This window comes from Haliotis rufescens, unplaced genomic scaffold (assembly GCF_023055435.1).
Source record: "Haliotis rufescens isolate VD_foot unplaced genomic scaffold, xgHalRufe1.0.p SCAF_51, whole genome shotgun sequence".
Classification (NCBI taxonomy): Eukaryota; Metazoa; Mollusca; class Gastropoda; order Lepetellida; family Haliotidae; genus Haliotis; species Haliotis rufescens.
This window is the reverse complement of record NW_025964235.1, coordinates 300,426-322,037: the sequence shown is the minus strand read 5'-3', so window position 1 is coordinate 322,037 and position 21,612 is coordinate 300,426. Positions and strand designations below refer to the sequence as shown.

The following is a 21,612-nucleotide window of genomic DNA, read 5'->3' as shown; positions in this document are numbered from 1 at the left end:
CTATCCATTTCTTCGCCTCTTACGACCAGCATAGGTTGCTGGGTACCAAGACTAACCCAGAATCACCACTAACGACCGGCATAGGCTGCTGGGTACCAAGACTAACCCAGAATCACCACTAACGACCGGCATAGGCTGCTGGGTACCAAGACTAACCCAGAATCACCACTAACGACCGGCATAGGCTGCTGGGTACCAAGACTAACCCAGAATCACCACTTAGGACCAGCATAGGCTGCTCGGGACCTACAGTAACTCACGATCAGCAGAGTTTGCAGTCCCATTCTGACAGACCAAGCAGTAATATCCAAACCAGGCCTCAACACCTTAAAGAGAACACTTGAATACAGGTAAAACAAAACCACAATTCCTTGTCATTTATCTCAGCCCTGTTTATGGTACAAAATACAACAAATACCAAGAAATAAACAACTAAAATACTTTACTGCTAGAAAATATACCTGATGTTGACATCAATCACATGGATGAGCCAACACATGAAACAGTACGACTTCTACCTGCCACCAATACTGTGACCTGGAAGGAGGTCACCATGACCCAGGAGTAAAGGTCACTCTGACTCACTCATCACACAGAGCATTCGACATAGCCCCACTCAAACATCATCGCATAGTCCAGGAAATCTCAAACGGACATTGAATTTTCCATATCTTAAATAATCAATTGAATTTCTGTCTGAATAACTATTGATGATTAATGAGCACTTGAATGGAAATATCAGTGGAAATAATATAATCCACCACGTTTTATGTATCGGAAAGTAAGCCTTAATATTCTGATATATAATACTTAATTATCAATAGCATAAAGCCATAAAAAACTTAAAGAGCAAATCAATATTTGTCACATAGCCAATCAAACATATCAAATAAGTAGATAATTTATTCAAATAAATATTTCCTCAAAATTAAATGTATTTGTTGAAATGTGAAACAGAATATTAAAACCATCAAACACACATTTATACACAGACTTGTGGCTTGTGTCAGTGCTGCGAGGCCGATGGTGCGAGACCAGCGATGTTGCGACAGCTGTAGATGCTCCTCAGAGATTCTCAGAACACAATGCATTCTCCGGAATATAGTCTCCTCCATAAGAATTAGGCACAATAAATTTCTACAACACATTTGCTTGTATATTACAAGTCCAATAGTAGAACTCTGGGGTCCTCAACTGCGGATTTTATTTTTCTCAGAAAGAGGACAGCCTCTCTCCCATCTACAAGTCTATGATCATAGGTGAGGGCGACGTACATCATGGGGCGGATCTCCACCTGAAACAACAACATTCAGCATTAGGGTGACACAAGTGGGCACAAACAGGTAGGGCTCCCCGAACTATCCCTTCAATAGGGTCACATAGGGCCCTGACCTATCCCTACATTATTAGGGTCACATAGGGCCCCGGACCTATCCCTACATTACGGTCACATAGGGCCCCCGACCTATCCCTACATTACGGTCACATAGGGCCCCCGACCTATCCCTACGGTAGGGTCACATAGGGCCCCTGACCTATACTAACATTATTAGGGTCGAATAGACCTATCCCTACATTATCAGGGTCACATAGGGCCCCCGACCTATCCCTACATTATTAGGGTCACATAGGGCCCCGGACCTATCCCTACATTACGGTCACATAGGGCCCCCGACCTATCCCTACATTACTAGGGTCACATAGGGCCCCAGACCTATCCCTACATTATTAGGGTCACATAGGGCCCCGGACCTATCCCTACATTACGGTCACATAGGGCCCCCGACCTATCCCTACATTACGGTCACATAGGGCCCCCGACCTATCCCTATGGTAGGGTCACATAGGGCCCCTGACCTATCCCAACATTATTAGGGTCGAATAGGGCCCCGGACCTATCCCTACATTATCAGGGTCACATAGGGCCCCCGACCTATCCCTACATTATTAGGGTCACATAGGGCCCCCAACCTATACCTACATTATTAGGGTCACATAGGGCCCCTGACCTATACCTACATTATTAGGGTCACATAGGGCCCCTGAACTATCCCTACATTATTAGGGTCACATAGGGCCCCTGACCTATCCCTACAGTAGGGTAACATAGGGCCCCTGACCTATCCCTACATTACGGTCACATAGGGCCCCCGACCTATCCATACATTATAAGGGTCACTTAGGGCACCTGACCTATCCATACATTATTAGGGTCACATAGGGCCCCGAATCTTTCCCTACATTATTAGGGTCACATAGGGCCCCCGACCTATCCCTACATTATTAGGGTCACATAGGGCCCCAGAACTATCCCTAAATTATTAGGGTCACATAGGGCCCCCGACCTATCCCTACATTATTAGGGTCACATAGGGCCCCGAATCTATCCCTACATTATTAGGGTCACATAGGGCCCCCGACCTATACCTACATTATTAGGGTCACATAGGGCCCCCGACCTATCCCTATATTATAAGGGTCACATAGGGCCCCTGACCTATCCCTACATTATTAGGGTCACATAGGGCCCCCAACCTATCCCTACATTATTAGGGTCACTTAGGGCCCCGAATCTATCTCTACATTATTAGGGTCACATAGGGCCCCTGACTTCTCCCTACATTATTAGGGTCACATAGGGCCCCCAACCTATCCCTACAGTAAGGTCACATAGGGCCCCTGACCTATCCCTACATTATTAGGGTCACATAGGGCCCCGAATCTATCCCTACATTATTAGGGTCACATAGGGCCCCGAATCTATCCCTACATTATTAGGGTCACATAGGGCCCCCGACCTATCCCTACATTATTAGGGTCACATAGGGCCCCCGACCTATCCCTACAGTAAGGTCACATAGGGCCCCTGACCTATCCCTACATTAAGGTCACATAGGGCCCCTGACCTATCCCTACAGTAGGGAGACATTAGTGGACTCTTAACAGGAGGAGAGCAGATACATCCCCAGCCACACAGTTCACTGCAAAATAATGTGACAGTGCATTGCAATCAACTGCCTTGGTGTAAGTGGGTTGGTATATCAAGCAAGCAAGTAGTATACACAGCCTTAGAAATTTGTTTTGACATTTCACACGAATGTTTACCATGTTAACATTTTCTGTCAGTTCCAATATGTAGCAAAATTGAAGTTTTGTGAAGTGGTTCAGAATTATCGCCTTCAAATGCCACTGTCAATAAGGACTACATCATTGGATTTTTACTTGTCCTCAGCACATTCTAGTAGTCGTGTGCTAGTTGTCTAGTGCCAATTTCGAAGGCTGATGGTAAAAGATGATAGCAACAGCCCAAGTTACGATGGCGTCTACAATGGAGATCCTATTACCTTCCCTTCCAAGGCGACCGGCCGCTGAAAGACTCCATGCATGCCGAGGATGGCAGACTGGGGAGGGTTGATGATGGGGGTGCCGAACATGGAGCCGAAAACCCCGCCGTTGCTGATGGTGAAGGTACCACCGTCCATATCCTCTACAGCCAGACTACCCGCTCTTGCCTGAAACAAAACACCTGATTTAATATCAGACATAAAAGCTTGAAGTTATTTTGAGTATTTCAATCTATGACAGCCCCAACTGCAGTGTTTGCTATCGCGGAATAACACCAAGGTCTAGGATGTCGGTGAACATTACAACATTCTCATTTCTGTATAATACAAGCAACGAGTCTTTCAACCAACTCATCTACAAAACAATTACTTTTGATTAGATGATCCTAACTCCCTGCACAAGTCATTTCTTTAAAAAACATAATTATCTGAAGACATGGTATTTCTCTATAAAGCATTTATTATCGGAGGGCACATCACTTCTCCATTAAACAATTACCATGTGAATCTATATCTAAGTGTATCAGCTTAGTAATCGCTAGTCTCCATGACCTGACTGACATGACCTACCCTCTCTCCAAGGTCATTGATTGTCTTCTCAATGTCTGCATAGTTCATTCTCTCCACATTCCTAATAACTGGAACAACTAGACCCTGAAATCATCACAGAAATAGATTAATTAATGTAGCTAACTTTGCAATATACACTGAACACAGTAACAGTATTTATTGACAATTTGACTTATGTAAACCAGTATTGGACATAATTTTGCATACATTTTTTTATTTATCTTGCCGATTTTGCTTTTGATATTTTCTTCATAAATTCCCTTATCTCTAAAACAAACAAATCAATTTACACCCTTTCACCCTGCCAAACCAATACTCACCACTCGTCACCAGGAACTCAACCATCCATTTCTCCCCGTTTTCTCCCTAACCACCCCCACCCCGCCCTGACCCCAACCCCCCTGTTTTCCCCCTAACCACCCCCACCCCCACCAACCAAATTCCTGACACCACTCCCTGATCCCCACACTTCTGTGTTCCGTGTTGTACCTTGGGTGTAGACACAGCCACACTGATGTCTACATAGTCTCTATACACAATTTCCATATCGTCTATAACAGCATTAACCACAGGTTGATCTTGAAGGGCAAACGCTGATGCCTTAACGAAAGCCGACATGAATCCCAGCTTGATCCCGAACTTCTTGAGGAAGGCCTCCTTGAACTGGGCTCTCATGCCCATCACATTGCTGTAAAAACAAAGTCCACAGCAGGTGCTCTGTAACAGGTCTCACATGGAGGAAGTCAGTAATCAGGGAATAAGGATGGGTCAGTTCCTTTAAAATATTTACATTTGTGGTGAACAAAAATAATTTGTTATAATTTTCGATGAGCTTTAAACTTACAACTCTTACAATGGGCTTCTAAGAACATCCTTAAATACAATCCCATCAGCTACTATCCATGTCATCAAAAAACCCTTCAATGGGCTACTATCCATTTAAATCAAGACCCTTCAATGGTCTACTATCCATGTCATCACAGACCCTTCAATGGTCTACTATCCATGTCATCACAGACCCTTCAATGGTCTACTATCCATGTCATCACAGACTTCTCAATGGTCTACTATCCATGTCATCACAGACCCTTCAATGGTCTACTATCCATGTCATCACAGACCCTTCAATGGTCTACTATCCATGTCATCACAGACCCTTCAATGCGCTACTATCCATGTCATCACAGACCCTTCAATGGTCTACTATCATGTCCTCAAATTTCAAAATACAAAGAGTGAGAGTGAGTATGGTTTTACACCGCTTTTAGCAATTTTTCCAGCAATATTACAGCGGGGGACTCCAGAAATGGGCTTCACACATTGTACCCATGTCTGAAATCGAACCCGGGTCTTCGGGGTAAAGAGCAAATGCATTAACCAGGCTACCCGACTGCCCCCAAAATACAAAGGACATCCCATAGGCTAACATGCACATCAAATACCATTTAGGTTATCTAGGACACACTAGAATTCAGTCCAGGTAAACATAAGGATAGTCACAAGGAATGATGTAGAGACCACATGCTGTGTAGTGGAGTATGCATGACAAGAGAGAAGTCTTCCTGGGCCCCATTCCACAGAACGATCTTCATGCTACGACGTTCGTAAGTCTATGTTAAAGTATGGAAGTGATGATCATCATACAACTAAGATGGCTTTGTGGAACAGGGCCCGGGGCTATACTACCTCATGTCAATCTCATTAAAGGTGGTAAGCATGGCACAGGTGTTCTGAGCGTCCTTCAGCCTCTGGGCGATCCGAAGCCTCATCCTGTTCATCTTCACCTGAAATGGTCAACACAGCCTCAGAAACACAAGACTAGTTCGACTAGTGTAAACATATTTCACTAGTCAGAGTTTGTAGTTAGTTCTACTTAAAAAAGACAAACTTGTTTGCTATGTATACATTGTAACAAATGTTATATAATGTCACATTCTTTCTACAGATTCTAGTACTTTTGTGGGTTGAGTCCCATCCAGGATTCGAACCCACACTGCCACAGTGTCGTATGTAATCGCCAGCACACAAAGTCAGCAATCTAACCAACTCAACCACTGAGGTTTCCACAAAATGAAAGTCTGACAACTGGAAGTCTAGATCACAAACTTAGTGTACCCATCTAACAGTGTAAATTGGCATAGCTCCCATGGCTGAAAGCTATGATCACACAAGGCCATATAGAAAATGGTCAAATGTAAGAAACATCATATTTGGGATAACACTTTCTTATATATATACATTGGCTGTTTGGTTGATTCAGTTCCAATTTGTAGCAAAACTGAAGTGTTGAGAACTGGTCCAGAACTATAGCCATCAACTGCTACTCGTCAAAAGTCAATCAGGACGACCATCATTGGATTTTTACTTGTCCTCAGCACAATGTAGTAGTCTCAGACTAGCATGGATTTGGTGTAAGCAGGGGACACCAGACATGGGCCTTTCAAGTCTGGACCAAACAAACCAGAAAAATCAGTGTCCCACGTCGTCAGGGTGTGAAGACATACCACCAGCTATGTCACAGAGTGAGTATTGTTTTACACCACTTTTTGTAATATTCCAGCTATATCATGGCAGGGGACACCAGAAACGAGCTTCACACATTATACCCATATCTTCAGCATTATGAGCTAACTTTTTAAGAACAAGGCTACCCCACCGCCACAGAGCCTGACATCTATTCCATGTTCCAGTCAGCCCTTACAACGAACATAAAGGGCTGCTGGGGACCTATTTCAACCACAGAATGACGTAGATGTGGACTTACCCTCTGTTCTCCTCTCGCCCCAGAGCCCATGTCCAGGGATGGGGCGGCTGACGGGGTCACCTTGATAGAGGAGGTTGGGGTGGAGGTCAGAGGGGCCTTGGGCACCGGGGGAACTGGGGGTGGAGTGCTGGGTATGGGGCCTGCTGATGGTGGGGGTGGAGGGGGAGGGGGAGGAGGGGCTGCAGCTGGTGCAGGAGCTTCAGCCTTGGCTGCTTTTGGGGGAGGGGCATCGCCTACAAATGAAAAGATTTACATCAGACTTCAAAATTAATCTCATGACCCAGCCAATCTTGTTTAGTATCTTCAGATCTGGTAGAATTACACTGTTGGTGGAAAAGAATCGCAAACACTGAAGAAAGCAAATACTGTAGTGAATGTAGACCATGTATCAACCAGGTCAGCGAGCCTGACCACCCGATCCCGTTAGTAGCCTCTTACGACAAGCATAGTCACCTTTTACGGCAAGCATGGGTTGCTGAAGACCTATTCTACTTTCAATATGGGGATCATTCAGATAATACTGACAGTGGTATCTTACCCGTGATTTTGATCTTGAAGAGTTCTTGTCCCGCTGCGACCGTTCCGCCGTCCTCCACAAGCAACTCCTCGATGATGCCAGCAACAGGGGCGGGCACAGGGATGGACGTCTGGACAGAGAAGGTGATAGAAACTAATATTTCAGTTGCCTAATCCTCGTAATAACATCGCAAAATCCTTAAAAATGGCAAATTTCTTTTGTCCCAATGATGCCTTAACTATTAGGCAGTTTGGCAGGGACTATAGGACTGGTGCCAATTTCTATCATTGAGAGAATGAGTGACATATAGCATGTATAACAAATATAGGAGGGTCCTTAAGGCTTTCTCAAATATTAGTTTAATCTTTGGATTTCAAAACTTTGTAAATAACAGTGTTTGAAATCAAAGGGGGTCATGGGGTGTTTGAGGTTTGCTTCTTCAAATACTGTATATTTCTTCATTCCATTTTGGGAATTAGTACCGACATTTGCTGAAGATTTGGCACCAACTATCTGTCTTGGAGATGGTCTAGATATATCCCTGGCCATCAATACATACCTTGTCGGTCTCGATCGCAGCCACAACATCATCCTCACCTACGAAATCGCCAACAGCTGAAATACAAGTCATTGGTCTTAATGTAACAAAACCAGCCTTAGAAATTTGTATTTTCAAGACTAGACCAGAGGACTAGTGTCAGCCTTTTTCACTAATCATCAGAGTTTGTAGCTAGTCCAGCTTGAACATGACAAACCTGTTTACCATGTTTACATTTTCTGTTCTCAGTTCATATTTGTAGCCAAACTTTAGCATTGAGAACAGGCTCTCAACACACGGCTCTCAAATGCTATGAGGAGGCCTACCCTCTTTGGATGTTAACTTGCCCTCGGCACATCTTACCTTTGTTTGTTTGTTTGTCGTTTAACGCCGCACTCAGCAATATTCCAGCTATATGACAACGGTCTGTAAATAATCGAGTCTGGGCGAGACAATCCAGTGATTGACATCATGAGCATCGATCCACGCAATTGGGATATGATGACATGCATCAACCAAATCAGTGAGCCCGACCACCCGATCCCGTTAGTCGCCTCTTGCGACAAGCACAGACTGTTTTGTAGACTGTTATACTATAACAATTGAGTATTAATCCAGTTATTGCTGACTAAGGCAACAGACTGTGTAATACACTAGATTGGACACATCAAAGTGGTTTAGGAAAGATTCATCCGCTTTGTTTCATACCTTGAGTCCTAACAGGACGAGAAGAGGCCAACATTTCTTCATAGTCAGAACTACTCAGATCGTGACATGATAAAGCTTCAGAAACTATTGACCCAAATTGACTAATGTGCGTAAAGTGCTTATGAATGTGTGAATATGAAAAATAATACATAGCCTGTGCATGAGAAGATATAAAAGTGGGAATATGAGGCTAAATAGCCTGAGCATGAAAAGGTGTGAATCTGGGAATATGAGGAAACAAACCCCGACTATGAGAAGATATGAATGTGGGAATATGAGGCTAAATAGCCTGTGCATGAGAAGATTTAAATGTGAGAACATGAGGACACATAGCCTGTGAATGAGAAGATATAAAAGTGGGAATATGAGGCTAAATAGCCTGAGCATAAGAAGAAATATAGACTGTGTATGAGAAGATTTAAATGTGGAAACATGAGGACACATAGCCTGTGCATAAGAAGATATAAAAGTGGGAATATGAGGCTAAATAGCCTGTGCATGAGAAGAAATATAGCCTGTGCATGAGAAGATTTAAATGTGGGTATATGAAGATATATAGCCTGTGCATGAGAAGATTTAAATGTGGGTATATGAAGATATATAGCCTGTGCATGAGAAGATTTAAATGTGGAAACATGAGGACACATAGCCTGTGCATGAGAAGATATAAAAGTGGGAATATGAGGCTAAATAGCCTGTGCATGAGAAGAAATATAGCCTGTGCATGAGAAGAAATATAGCCTGTGCATAAGAAGATTTAAATGTGGGTATATGAAGATATATAGCCTGTGCATGAGAAGATTTAAATGTGGGTATATGAAGATATATAGCCTGTGCATGAGAAGATTTAAATGTGGGAACATGAAGATATATAGCCTGTGCATGAGAAGATATGAATGTGAGTATATGAAGATATATAGCCTGTGCATGAGAAGATATGAATGTTGGTATATGAAGATATATAGCCTGTGCATGAGAAGATATGAATGTGGGTATATGAAGATATATAGCCTGTGCATGAGAAGATTTAAATGTGGAAACATGAGGACACATAGCCTGTGCATGAGAAGATATAAAAGTGGGAATATGAGGCTAAATAGCCTGTGCATGAGAAGAAATATAGCCTGTGCATGAGAAGAAATATAGCCTGTGCATAAGAAGATTTAAATGTGGGTATATGAAGATATATAGCCTGTGCATGAGAAGATTTAAATGTGGGTATATGAAGATATATAGCCTGTGCATGAGAAGATTTAAATGTGGGAACATGAAGATATATAGCCTGTGCATGAGAAGATATGAATGTGAGTATATGAAGATATATAGCCTGTGCATGAGAAGATATGAATGTTGGTATATGAAGATATATAGCCTGTGCATGAGAAGATATGAATGTGGGTATATGAAGATATAGCCTGTGCATGAGAAAGAGAGAAATGATATGGCTGAGATAATATGACCCACCTTTTTCCCACCGCACATCTCCCTCAGTTACAGACTCCGCAAACTGCGGAGTGTTCACTACTCTCACTTCCTCATCTGTAATACATCAAGTCAACAGTCAATAAATAGACACATGTACATCGCCATAGGCCTATCACTCTCACATAAGATTTCAAATTTGAATTGGAAATACAATGACATGAAGCACTCTGCCAGCAATGATGCTATTACAATGACATGAAGCACTCTGCCAGCAATGATGCTATTACAATGACATGAAGCACTCTGCCAGCAATGATGCTATTACAATGACAGAAGCCCACTTGCTATCCTGCCAGGACCTGCAGCAGTGTATGCTGCTACTCACATCTGATAGACGTGGTCTTGAAGGTTCTTACTGGCACCAATCCACCTGGTGATGTCAGCGAGCGACTGAAACACAACAGTGAAAGACCACAATAAAGTCAAGGGCATATTGATTATTAACATATCACTAACGATTTCATAAAAACAAAATTGAACATATGACAGCTCGATATTCCACAGCTGTAATCTCAGATCATAAGTAATAGATAATCAAAATGGTCATCAATATAATGACCCTTGTTGAAAGCGCTTGAATGTTTGGTGGCAAAAAACCCATCACTATTTCAACAAAACATGTGACTGAAACCTGATTAGGGCGGTTTACTGTTGGATCGCTTTAACACCCACACAACCACCCACGCTTCATGAAATAAAAATTCCTCAACAAGTAGAACAACTCCAAGAAGTCAAATGAAAAGTAAAAAAACATAAGACTATTTTTTACTCGCCCAACTACCTGGTTGTTTTTTTAGGGATGCTAATTCTTTTCTCAAACATTAAACTCTTCCAACCCAGCTTCACAAACTAATCATACATTGATCTTTCTCCAATAAATACTATTATCAATACCAAGAAATAGCTTAGCCATTAACGACAGATAACAAATAAATCGATATTCATAATTTGCACAGATACTAAGCAGGTGTTTCAATGCTAACCTGTGACAAAATCAAGTTTATCCAAACAAATCAATAATTGGTTCTATTGTGCTACATGCCTGTTGACATATGGTGCAATTTCAAGGAATGACACGTTATCAATGCATGCATTGATAATGTGCAGCCAACATATCATCACGTTATCACAAGTGATAACAGTCCTCAGTTGTCAACGAGGAAGACTCACCCCCATCTTCACCTGTCCTAGATATAAATGTCTTTTGATGGACAGGCAGCCACACATGGCTGATGGTTGAAAACATCAACAACCCACGTCTTTATCACTCAACAAGTCATGCCTATATATACCAACTAGTTGGCCATCTGTAATTAACACAACTGATACGGCAACAGGGACAAAGTCACATCATCCGTCCCTAATCTTCCTTATTATCATGCTGTAGCTTCTTAAGAATGCAGCCTTTGATCAGTTAGCGTAATATGTAATATTAGCTGCCATGTCTAGGTGCAGGGTTCACATCACAGAAGTAAATCAGGTAATGTGAATAAATAGAATACTTATTGATGTTTCAGATCCTGTGTTCAGGATTTCTCGCACGAGTGAGTGAGTGAGTGTTGGAGTGAGTGAGTGAGTGTTGGAGTGAGTGTTGGAGTGAGCAAGTTGGAGTGAGTGAGTGTTGGAGTGAGTGAGTGAGTGAGCATTCAGAGTTGCTGCTATAGTAGTTTTAAATCAAGGGATACCCTCCACTTTCTGTTGCTAATATTAGGGTTATAACAAGGACCCTTTGACATTCAGGCTACATTTTGGACCATGTTTTACTCAATAGACAGCAATTTTATGAAGCCATATGCTGGTATTCTGTAACATGAGTCCAAACCAGGCCAACCAGTGGTTGATCGTCACTACATGGCTGAAATAATATTGATGCGACATTAAATTTTAACTCACTCACCCAACTAGTGGTTGAGAGTTGGAGCATTCCTCCTATTCATGCCCAGTATCTTGGGACAAGTCTAAGAAAAGGGACGTCACACAGCATGACAAATGTCACAATTCAGATTATAAAAAGTTTCATTTCCCCCCCCCACCCCCCAAAAAAAACAAACAAGAGTTTGCCACTAACGAAGCTATATCCCCCGCCCCTGTTGCAGAATTTATGACATAATTAAATTTAAACAAACCCTAACCTTTTTTAACCGAGGTGGAACTTGTCATGGAAATTGTAAAAAAAAGATGAGTTTGGAACCTAAGTCCATCTTGTTGCCATGGAAACGTAAAAAATAAATATTTCTAAAATTTCTAAATATCAAAAGGCACCAGTTCAGCATGTAACTGACAGACCTGCAAAGTTTGATGAAAAAATATTGAACGGTTTATGAGTTATGCTCCGGAAACAAAACGTGACGGAGTACGGAAGGAAGGATGGACGGATGGACGGACGGACGGACGGACGGACGGACGGAGCCCGTTTCTATAACCCCATGCCAACTTTGTTGGGCGGGGGATAAAAACAAAAAACAAAACAAACTTGAAACCTGCGTAACACGTTTTGGTTTGATTTTGAACAACATATTCCAACTATTATAAACACATGTAAGATTGTAAGATTTCATGTATCGACAGGTACTATTAAAACCTTGAAAATTTTATGTAATAATGGCTGTCTGGGCAAAGCCACCTGGCTCAAAAAACAGAAAAATTGAGAGACCAGGTCATAGAAATCTGCTGACATTGAAGCTTGATAAAAAAAATTTGGGACTACAAGTCCAAATATGACTCTGAATCACTTTCAGCAGAATTAAGTGTTATTAGGTGGACTGTTATTAGCTGAGCTTACTAGTTCAAGCAGAATTGTACTGGACACGGCTTTGGACGAGGGCAACAGTCAGACTATTTTAAAGCCCAGAAGCTCACGTGAACCATGAAGATACCGCCGTCATATAGCTGGAATATTGCTGAGTGTGGCGTTAAACAACAAACATACCGCCGTCATATAGCTGGAACATTGCTGAGTGCGGTGTTAAACAACAAACATACCGCCGTCATATAGCTGGAATATTGCTGAGTGCGGTGTTAAACAACAAACATACCGCCGTCATATAGCTGGAATATTGCTGAGTGCGGTGTTAAACAACAAACATACCGCCGTCATATAGCTGGAATATTGCTGAGTGCGGTGTTAAACAACAAACATACCGCCGTCATATAGCTGGAACATTGCTGAGTGCGGTGTTAAACAACAAACATACCGCCGTCATATAGCTGGAATATTGCTGAGTGCGGTGTTAAACAACAAACATACCGCCGTCATATAGCTGGAATATTGCTGAGTGCGGCGTTAAACAACAAACATGCCGCCATCATATAGCTGGAATATTGCTGAGTGCGGCATTAAACAACAGACATACCGCCGTCATACAGCTGGAATATTGCTGAGTGCAGCATTAAACAACAGACATACCGCCGTCATACAGCTGGAATATTGCTGAGTGCAGCGTTAAACAACAAACATACCGCCGTCATACAGCTGGAATATTGCTGAGTGCAGCATTAAACAACAGACATACCGCCGTCATACAGCTGGAATATTGCCGACCGGGTGTTAAACAACAAACATACCGCTGTCATAAAGCTGAAATATTGCTGAGTGCGGCGCTGAAATATTGCTGAGTGCGGCGCTAAACAAATATGAAGAACTAATGATGCCCATGTTCAGAAGTCTGTCCGCAAGTTTTAGAGACACCTTAGCTGGGACAATTCACAAAATGTTTCAGATCCACACGCCATGTAGTTTCAGAGGAGATAAGCTTTTTCAAAGAGACTGGTGAGGAAGCTCAGTTTCAGAAAAAATGAGGTTCACACAATGTACCTGTGTGGGGAACTGAACCTGTGAGTAAACATGTGACCAACAAACACCTCATTTGAGGCTTGAGGTTATATCCAGACATGTTTGATTAGCATAGCTAACCTTGCCAAAGGGAAGGGTAGGATGATTTTGAGAGCTATTGCTTACAGTAAACTACGGTTATAACAAACTTAAAGGTTGCTTACAGTAAACTACGGTTATAACAAACTTAAAGGTTGCTTACAGTAAACTACGGTTATAACAAACTTAAAGGTTGCTTACAGTAAACTACGGTTATAACAAACTTAAAGGTTGCTTACAGTAAACTACGGTTATAACAAACTTAAAGGTTGCTTACAGTAAACTATGGTTATAACAAACTCAAAGGTTGCTTACAGTAAACTACGGTTATAACAAACTCAAAGGGACCACTTAATTTAGTTTGTTATAACCGTAGTTCATCATAAGCAGATTTACAGCATATATACAGCAAATGAAAGGGGAAAAAACATTTGGTAATATCCATCATTTTTTTTAAGCGTGCTCGTTATAAACATAGTTTACTTATCAGGATTTTGTTGGATGTACTTATCACTACTAAAGATAGTGAATTTTTCAGGTCGCTATCTCTAATTGGTGACAAGAAATACAGAACGGGATGGGTTAGCTTCATCTCAGCATCATGTAGAAGGCATGGGCCAGGGTGCTTGAGGAAGTATGTTCCAGGCGTTCTCTTGTCAATATGCTGTGTCAACTTCAACACACACTAGGAAGCATGATACACAAGATCACAACACATGTTGTATTGGAGGAAGCAAAATCATCGAGCTTCGCTATATTACCAAGGGTCTAGAAATACATTCACTCGGCTGTTCAAAACGTATCCATTACACCATATACCCAGGGTGCACTGCTGCACATGTCAGTCTCTACTAACACAATGAGTTATAAGATTTATAACACACATTGATGCAATTAAATTGATTATGGACAACTTACTGCGAGTCAACAGCTGCCCATAGCGTACATAGAGCTCTGCAGGATGTGGCTGAAAACACAACCGAGACAAGAAACAAGGAGGCAATGTCACTGCTTTCACATAATAAAAACAATGTTCTATGTCTGCTCTTACTCAACAGTGATTGGCTTCAAGTGTAAGTGTGTGTGTGTGTGTGTGTGTGTGTGTGTGTGTGTGTGCGTGTGCGTGTGCGTGCATGCGCGTATGTGTGTGTGCGCGTTTGCATGTGTGTATATCCCGACCTGTCTGTAAATATTCGAGCCTGAGCCAGCACCACATAATCCAGTGATTGACGTGATGAGCAATGATCCAGGTACACTGTCCAGGTACGTTGTCATGTCATCACCGTCACTCCTGTGATTAGCATAGGATGCTGGGGACCAATTCTAACCCGGGATCCCCTTCGTTCATTCCACAAAGTAATTCTTGCATAGAACTATGACTGCTCTACCTCTCGCTCTCTCACAATAGTAGCACTAAGATCGCCCAAGACAGAGATGTATCTAGGCCTGCTGATCGCAAATGTCCGTAAACATTTCGAAATTACAATTACAAATTTTCCCAATTCATGTCAAATAGTCATAACTAATGTTATGGCCTTAAACGGGTAACCAAAAGCTAAATAGTGATTTTATTTCCCTTAAATTGCCTGCCAAAGCTGGTAAATGAACAAGGAACAGGAATTCAGATAATAGATTCAAGAATACAGCTTTACAAAAGAATTTATTTTAAAGAGTAGAGTTACCATTGTTACTGTTTTCTCAATAACAACTTAATGAATAAATATACAAATCTTGTTCTGTAATGATAAACAGTCTACACTTGTCATAAAAAGTCATTCTCTGGTATGGTTATAAACGTGAAACTTAAGGATTTTGCTGGGCCTAAAATTACAGGGTTGTAACATGTCACTGACATATAGGTATCGATACTGTGTCCCATGTGTATCGTGTACTTTTACATCAAGTATCAATAAAATACGAATGAAGTTTGTAACTCATACTGAACAAGGTAATATGTATATTAATAAACTCAAATTATCTTATTAGAGGATATTGACTGACGGGAACAAATAATGAACTTGATGTGGCCTAAACGTATTGCTCAGAATTATTTTTCATCTTTCTAAAAAAACAACATTTCAGCCAAACTGTAAGACCTGATTGTATAGGACAGAAACATCAATATGTGTCCAACTGTTTAATGATCACAGTGTTTTGTTAAGATACTGTCTCAACTCAATGTCACTGGCAACATATTGCTCGTTTCAGACAATGAACAACAGTCTGTTAGTTAGAGAATTATTTTGTTCATATTAATATTTCTACCACAGCCATTTTAATCTCAAAGTCATCATATCAAAGTTGTGGGTACCTAACCAAACTATAAATTTGTTTTTTAATAACATAGGTGAGCGGACAGGAGAAAAAAGACAAACATTTTCTCTAAAATGTTTGATTCAAGTTTTGATGCTTTTTTCCTGACAACTAACTTCAGATGTGATGAAAACCAAGGACCCAAGGGGAAATGAGTGGGTGGTCGGGATTCTAGTATTTGTGCTAGGGGTATGCCTATACGTCACTACTGTTGAAAGCAAACAGTCACAGGAGGAAGGTCTTTGGATTTGAATGAATTTTGGATGATATATTTACCACGGAGCTCTTGAGGCAAAGCCACCAGGATCTGTAATACACAAACACAATGCATCATATTTACCTGGCTGCTACCACCATTTGAAAAACATCAGCATTTTGAATAAAAGTATTCAACAGCATATACTACTCAAAAGAAGTTAAGGATCACCTGATACTTCCATATTACCATAGTTAATCTGTCATGGCATGACAGATGAATGTGTAATATGAAAGAATAGGGTAGTCCTTAACTTTTTTTTAGTAGTATATAATGTATTTAATCTGAGTCAGTACATAACCTGGTGGCTATAGGACATAAACAGCCAATGTGACGTCAGCTCTTCACTCACTCTCTCACACAAGCTGAACATGCATGCAGTCAAATTGAATCTCGGGTCTCTCATACAAGAGTGCACAAACACTCAAACTTCCCTTGTTTCAGAAACAAGAGGGCAAGTACATGACACTGCATCTTGATTTTTATCTTGATAAACTATCACACTGTCACCTAATACTAAAGCAACATTATAGATATGCACAATTTCAATGTTAAAAACATCTACCTGGTAGATAATAAAAATATACACTGATGAATATCACATTACACCCAGGTATGAACTTGAGGAACAAGTGTACTTGAACAGGTGTAAAGATGTAGTGACTTATGTAGGGATTGGCTACAATACTGCCAACAATGACGTTTGTGTGAGACAGTGACGGAGTGACCAGCACACCGATGTGTGAGGAGACGACTCAATCAGACTTTTAATCTTGTTCTGTTTGGTTGTGGGCCATCTAGAGGGCGGACACTAACGAGAACCTATATTCAAGCACAAACATCACGGAAACAAAGCATGGGCTTCTAGCTAATAAGAGTTGCCAGGTTTACAAATATTGTCAAAGTCTGACCTAAGAATTCTAACAACTTATGCAAATGAGATGCCTAGCGGGATTAATTCCAACTGCCACGGCCTAAATCCACCATTATCAAGTGCAAGTGGGAGTTATGTGTTGTGGAGCTTAAAGCCAGCAATCTCTGCATTCCCCTCCCCTGCACACAGGCAGTTAGGATACCCGACAGACAACGCTGTCCAAACAGAAGGTCACCAACTTTCCCGCCCTCCGCGAATTGCAGAGCCTGGTACTAAGTAAACTGTGCACTCACTTGACCAAGCAATGTTTGACGACTAATCGCAGGAAAGTCTCTTATCCATGCGCTAGTTGTCTTCGGGTACAAGTTGGCGGCAAACCCCCTCAAGTTAAACACCCCCATAAATCAGCAAGCCACCAGTGTGTCTACATCATCCCTCAAACCCAACAATCCCTTCGCATGTAGCAATGAAATCTTTGACGGTGCAGCTCGCTACTCGGCTAGGTAAACTCTTTATGAACACAAGGAGAGCATTCTGTGTGAGACCTATCTCTTGGCAACTACATCCCTGTAGGTAGAAGGTGACTAAACTCACAACAGGCAACTGATGGGATGCTGCTGGATCCACACAGAAACGTAGTGTCATCAATTGGAATAAATTGATACAGTGTGCAACTATTGCCACGAGTCCTAAGTTTGCTTCTAGTCAAAATTCTTTCGGTGAAGTACCGGTAGCTACTAAAAGCAGCATTAGAAACTAACAGTTTTCGTCCAATAGTCCTTATAATGATAACATATAGCAAAACCCTTGAAAAGGGAAAATTTATACTTGTCCTTATGATACCCTAACTATTGGGAAGTTTGGCAAAGACTACAGGACAAGTGGCTATTTCTAACACTGCAAAAGTCTTAGTATGTGTATCTTAAACATAATACTGACCCTAACATCGACTGGAAAAGATGTCTATTGACATGTTCAGACTAGCTGACTCAGATGTGTTTGGCATCAACTCTTTAAAGTTACAATACATGATATGCAGCCTACATACAGCTGGAATATTGCTTAGAGCTGTGTTAAACATAGTAAACAACAAACAATTTGGATAAATATGAAAGAATGTGTTGTTGAGCATGAGGTGGTGAGGTGAAATTGGTTTAACATCGCGTCCAAGATTATTGCACTTATATAGCGACGTGCATGCACATGTATGTATGTGGCTGCTTGTACTAGTCCAGACTGATGCCGATTTATAGTGGTAGCTCACTGAGATACCATGCCGCAGTTCAACATGAACACCCCACTCAGACACAGTATACTGACTCCGAGCCGACCAGTCCTTGTTTTAGCCCCTTAATGCCGAGCACCAGACAGGGTAACAAGTACAATCTTTTAACGTCTTTTTGTATGACGCGGCCTGGGATCGAACCCTCGACCTTCCGCTCTCCGGGCGGACGCTCTACCACTAGACCACGGAGGCGGTCTTTGTTGAGCATGATATGATGATGCACAGGCAGTCAGAAATTGGCACTAGTCCTTTAGTCCTTGCCAAACTGCCAAATAGTTCAGGTATCATAAAGACTAGTAGACATTTGCCATTTTAAGGGGTATGCTATATGTTTTCATTATAAGGACTAGTTGACTAAATCAGTTAGTTTCTACCACTGACAGGTTAATCAAAACATGAAATTATAATGAAATAAATGTGACAAGTAAATCAAATACCTTAAGTGAATTCCCAAATATTCGACTAATATGGTAAAAAAAGAAAATTCACATAAAACAACTGATCGCATGGTAGGCTAGGAAAGCAAAATTGTATGCAGCAATCATAGCTAGTTGTAAACCTTTGTCACAGCTGTTGTGAAAGGGGAAAGTATAACTGTTGATTAACAGACTTTTCTTTATCTTCAGTTTTGAGGTCTGGAGTTTTTATATTTTGGGTAAAAATGTGGTAGGTCAGGCATTAAGAAACAAAAACGAAGCAACTGATGCATATCCATTTTGACTCAGCCAGCTGCAGGATCAGCGGTCACTCATCCATAGCATCCCCAGTTTGCAACTACTCACTGCCGACCATAGCTCATCAGGGTACACCAATACATATTTGTATACAGTCCAACTTTGAACAATAATTAATTTTCTGCATTTGTCTCTCCTTTGATGCCACTAAGTGAAAGGTAATAATTCAGTATTCAACTAAGTCCTGTCTATCAGGCAACATACGCAGTGGCTGACAGCTATTCAGTGCTGGTGGTATTGACTGAGGTTAGAGGAGGGGAGACAACTTGTGCTTGATCTCTCATAAATCAATCAATTACATTTGCCGCAGAGCATCTGGGATATAAAGATTTTGTTATGACAACTGAGTATTTCAAAAATATACAGTTCAACGATACGATTTATTAAAAATAAAGTTATCTGTGCAATATAATATACACATCATAATGTGTGGAACATTGTATCAATTTGTTCCATTGTTTACATTGTATCCAACACCAAATCTGTGGCATTAATCACAAAACTTACATGTAGGACTCAGATCTATGGTAGGACTATCTGTGGTGGATTCTAAGATCTATGGCAGATTCCACATAGGGACAGATATTGGAGCATACTCTGATCTATGGCAGATTATCACATAATATTAATAACCGGCAATTTCTATAGTGCTAAACCTCATAGATTCATATATAGTGGCAGGCTTTCGATGATCAATGTTGCGATTTCTCAAGATTATTTTTATAATTTTCCCTTTGGAACAGCATTGTTGGTGCAGGGATTGCATATCAGTACTTTTCTTAAAAACATTCCCTACAGTTTCATCCTAGAAATAATTTCCTAAGACCTTCCGCACCATCCTCTCCATTGCCGAGTTGACAGTAAAATCCTGAATATGTTCACACTTCCCTTGTTTGAATTCAGCACCTAACCCTAGGAAAGTCATGATTTTTAAAAAATCATTTGAAAATGATTCGGCATTAGGGTCTTTCAATACTAGCTTCTTCATCTGACAACATAAATCTACCATGGGAAAACCTTCATTTTCTATGGTGTATGGCTCCATCATTTTCAACTGATTACTGTGTCTATCGGCAATAATGTTAATCTTTCATGACGTCATCACATGCAAGAAGCTGTGACGTCCTGTCAAGTATGACGTCATATAACAATGAAAATCTGCTATGGATTAGAGTCCTGCCATAGACCTGTACTACATATTTATAGTGAAGGATATCAAAATAATGTCAAAAGTAATCTACATTTTCCAATCCAAACAGTCACTTTCCTTTGCTTATGAGTAGTTTCAATAAACACAGAAACTATTTTTTCACAGTTGTAAAATGTTTTGAAATAAACATTGTACAGTTATTTGGGTGTGCACTGATATAAAGATGATGCATGATGCATTTTCCTGGGGAAAACAAGGATCCTAAGAACCAATTGTGTATGTATGCTGAGTAATAACACCAGTATACCCAATACTGATATATTGCACACTGGTAAACTGTAGTACGCTAATACAACCTCTCTCTTTGTGGCACTATTTAGTCTGATCCTATCATGACTCAGTTATACTATGTCAAGTCAGGTCTGTCCTCATTTCGCAGGAAAAAATGTGACATTGACCTTACAATGAGATAAATCGGTAATCTATTGTATCAATAGCAACTCATATCTTTACAGGTTAACTGTTTGAAAGAAGATGTGCAAACGCTATGCTTTAGCTTTCTACAAATCACAAAGGTCATTTTTAGTACGTTTTCCTAATTCTTCCAAATAGTGGGGTGGATTACTCTGTCGGTGTACGCTCGAACACTTCCATTTATTGCAGTGTGAATTCGGTCGAAGTGTAATCCTACAAGTCAAACGTATCACGTTAAATATACTGCTTATTGTTCGTGGCTACACTTTTTTGTACGAGTGAACAGTTTTTCAAGGGCATATATTTACAAATTGGTACATTTTCCCTGTGAATGTCATTTTGACTTTGACAAACCCTCTCAGGAAACCGGATTGTTTTGGGTTTCTATCTTGCGATCAGAACTCTGTATCTAAACGAAAGCTAACATCCAAATTATAGGGGTGGAAGCATTTCATAACTTGCCTTAGGCGTCCTTTGGGTCGCTCTACAAGACGTTAAAAACCTAGAACACTGCGGTAAATACCGCAGTCTTGTCGAAAGCATGGCGGTCGTCCGTACTTCCGCTGCGCATGCGCCGTTTGCACGAGAGGTCACGGGTCAGAGTTGGGAGGTTCCCCAATCAGATAAGTTGCTTATTGTTCTTGAAGAGAGCTACACTAAGTGCGCCCGAGACAAGCGGAGTACAGAGTCCAAGAGACGGGCAGCATCGATGGATTAAAGGTAAGACAC

General features: G+C 41.1%; 2 protein-coding genes across 2 annotated transcripts in view; one reads left to right on the top strand and one right to left on the bottom strand.

The window, feature by feature from the left end:
- Positions 1–425: 425 nt before the first annotated feature.
- On the bottom strand, positions 426–21,492 carry LOC124140680 (dihydrolipoyllysine-residue succinyltransferase component of 2-oxoglutarate dehydrogenase complex, mitochondrial-like). The gene is made up of 13 exons (XM_046508369.2): positions 21,346–21,492; positions 16,387–16,417; positions 14,716–14,764; positions 10,252–10,316; positions 9,906–9,980; positions 7,755–7,810; positions 7,217–7,325; positions 6,679–6,911; positions 5,601–5,698; positions 4,404–4,602; positions 3,915–3,998; positions 3,345–3,512; positions 426–1,294 (listed from the first exon to the last, which is right to left on the bottom strand). Exons 1-13 carry the CDS (start codon positions 21,424–21,426, stop codon positions 1,160–1,162), a joined length of 1,383 nt encoding a protein of 460 aa, XP_046364325.1. The 5' UTR covers positions 21,427–21,492; the 3' UTR covers positions 426–1,159.
- LOC124140734 (homeobox protein prospero-like) overlaps positions 21,453–21,612 on the top strand; it is a 32,175-nt gene continuing 32,015 nt past the window's right edge. The window contains exon 1 of the mRNA XM_046508449.2: positions 21,453–21,603. Within this exon, the coding sequence (XP_046364405.1) occupies positions 21,453–21,603 (151 nt within the window). The remainder of the gene's footprint in view (positions 21,604–21,612) is intronic.

Bases quoted from the DNA above. Each gene is read 5' to 3' on its own strand.
- LOC124140680 (XM_046508369.2), bottom strand. From the start codon at position 21,426: ATGCTTTCGACAAGACTGCGGTATTTACCGCAGTGTTCTAGGTTTTTA. The intron at 10,317-14,715 runs GTAAGTTGTCCA...GTTGTGTTTCAG, and splicing joins TGGGCAGCTGTTGACTCGCA to TCGCTCGCTGACATCACCAG. The intron at 3,513-3,914 runs GTAGGTCATGTC...GTTTTGTTTCAG, and splicing joins TCAATGACCTTGGAGAGAGG to GCAAGAGCGGGTAGTCTGGC.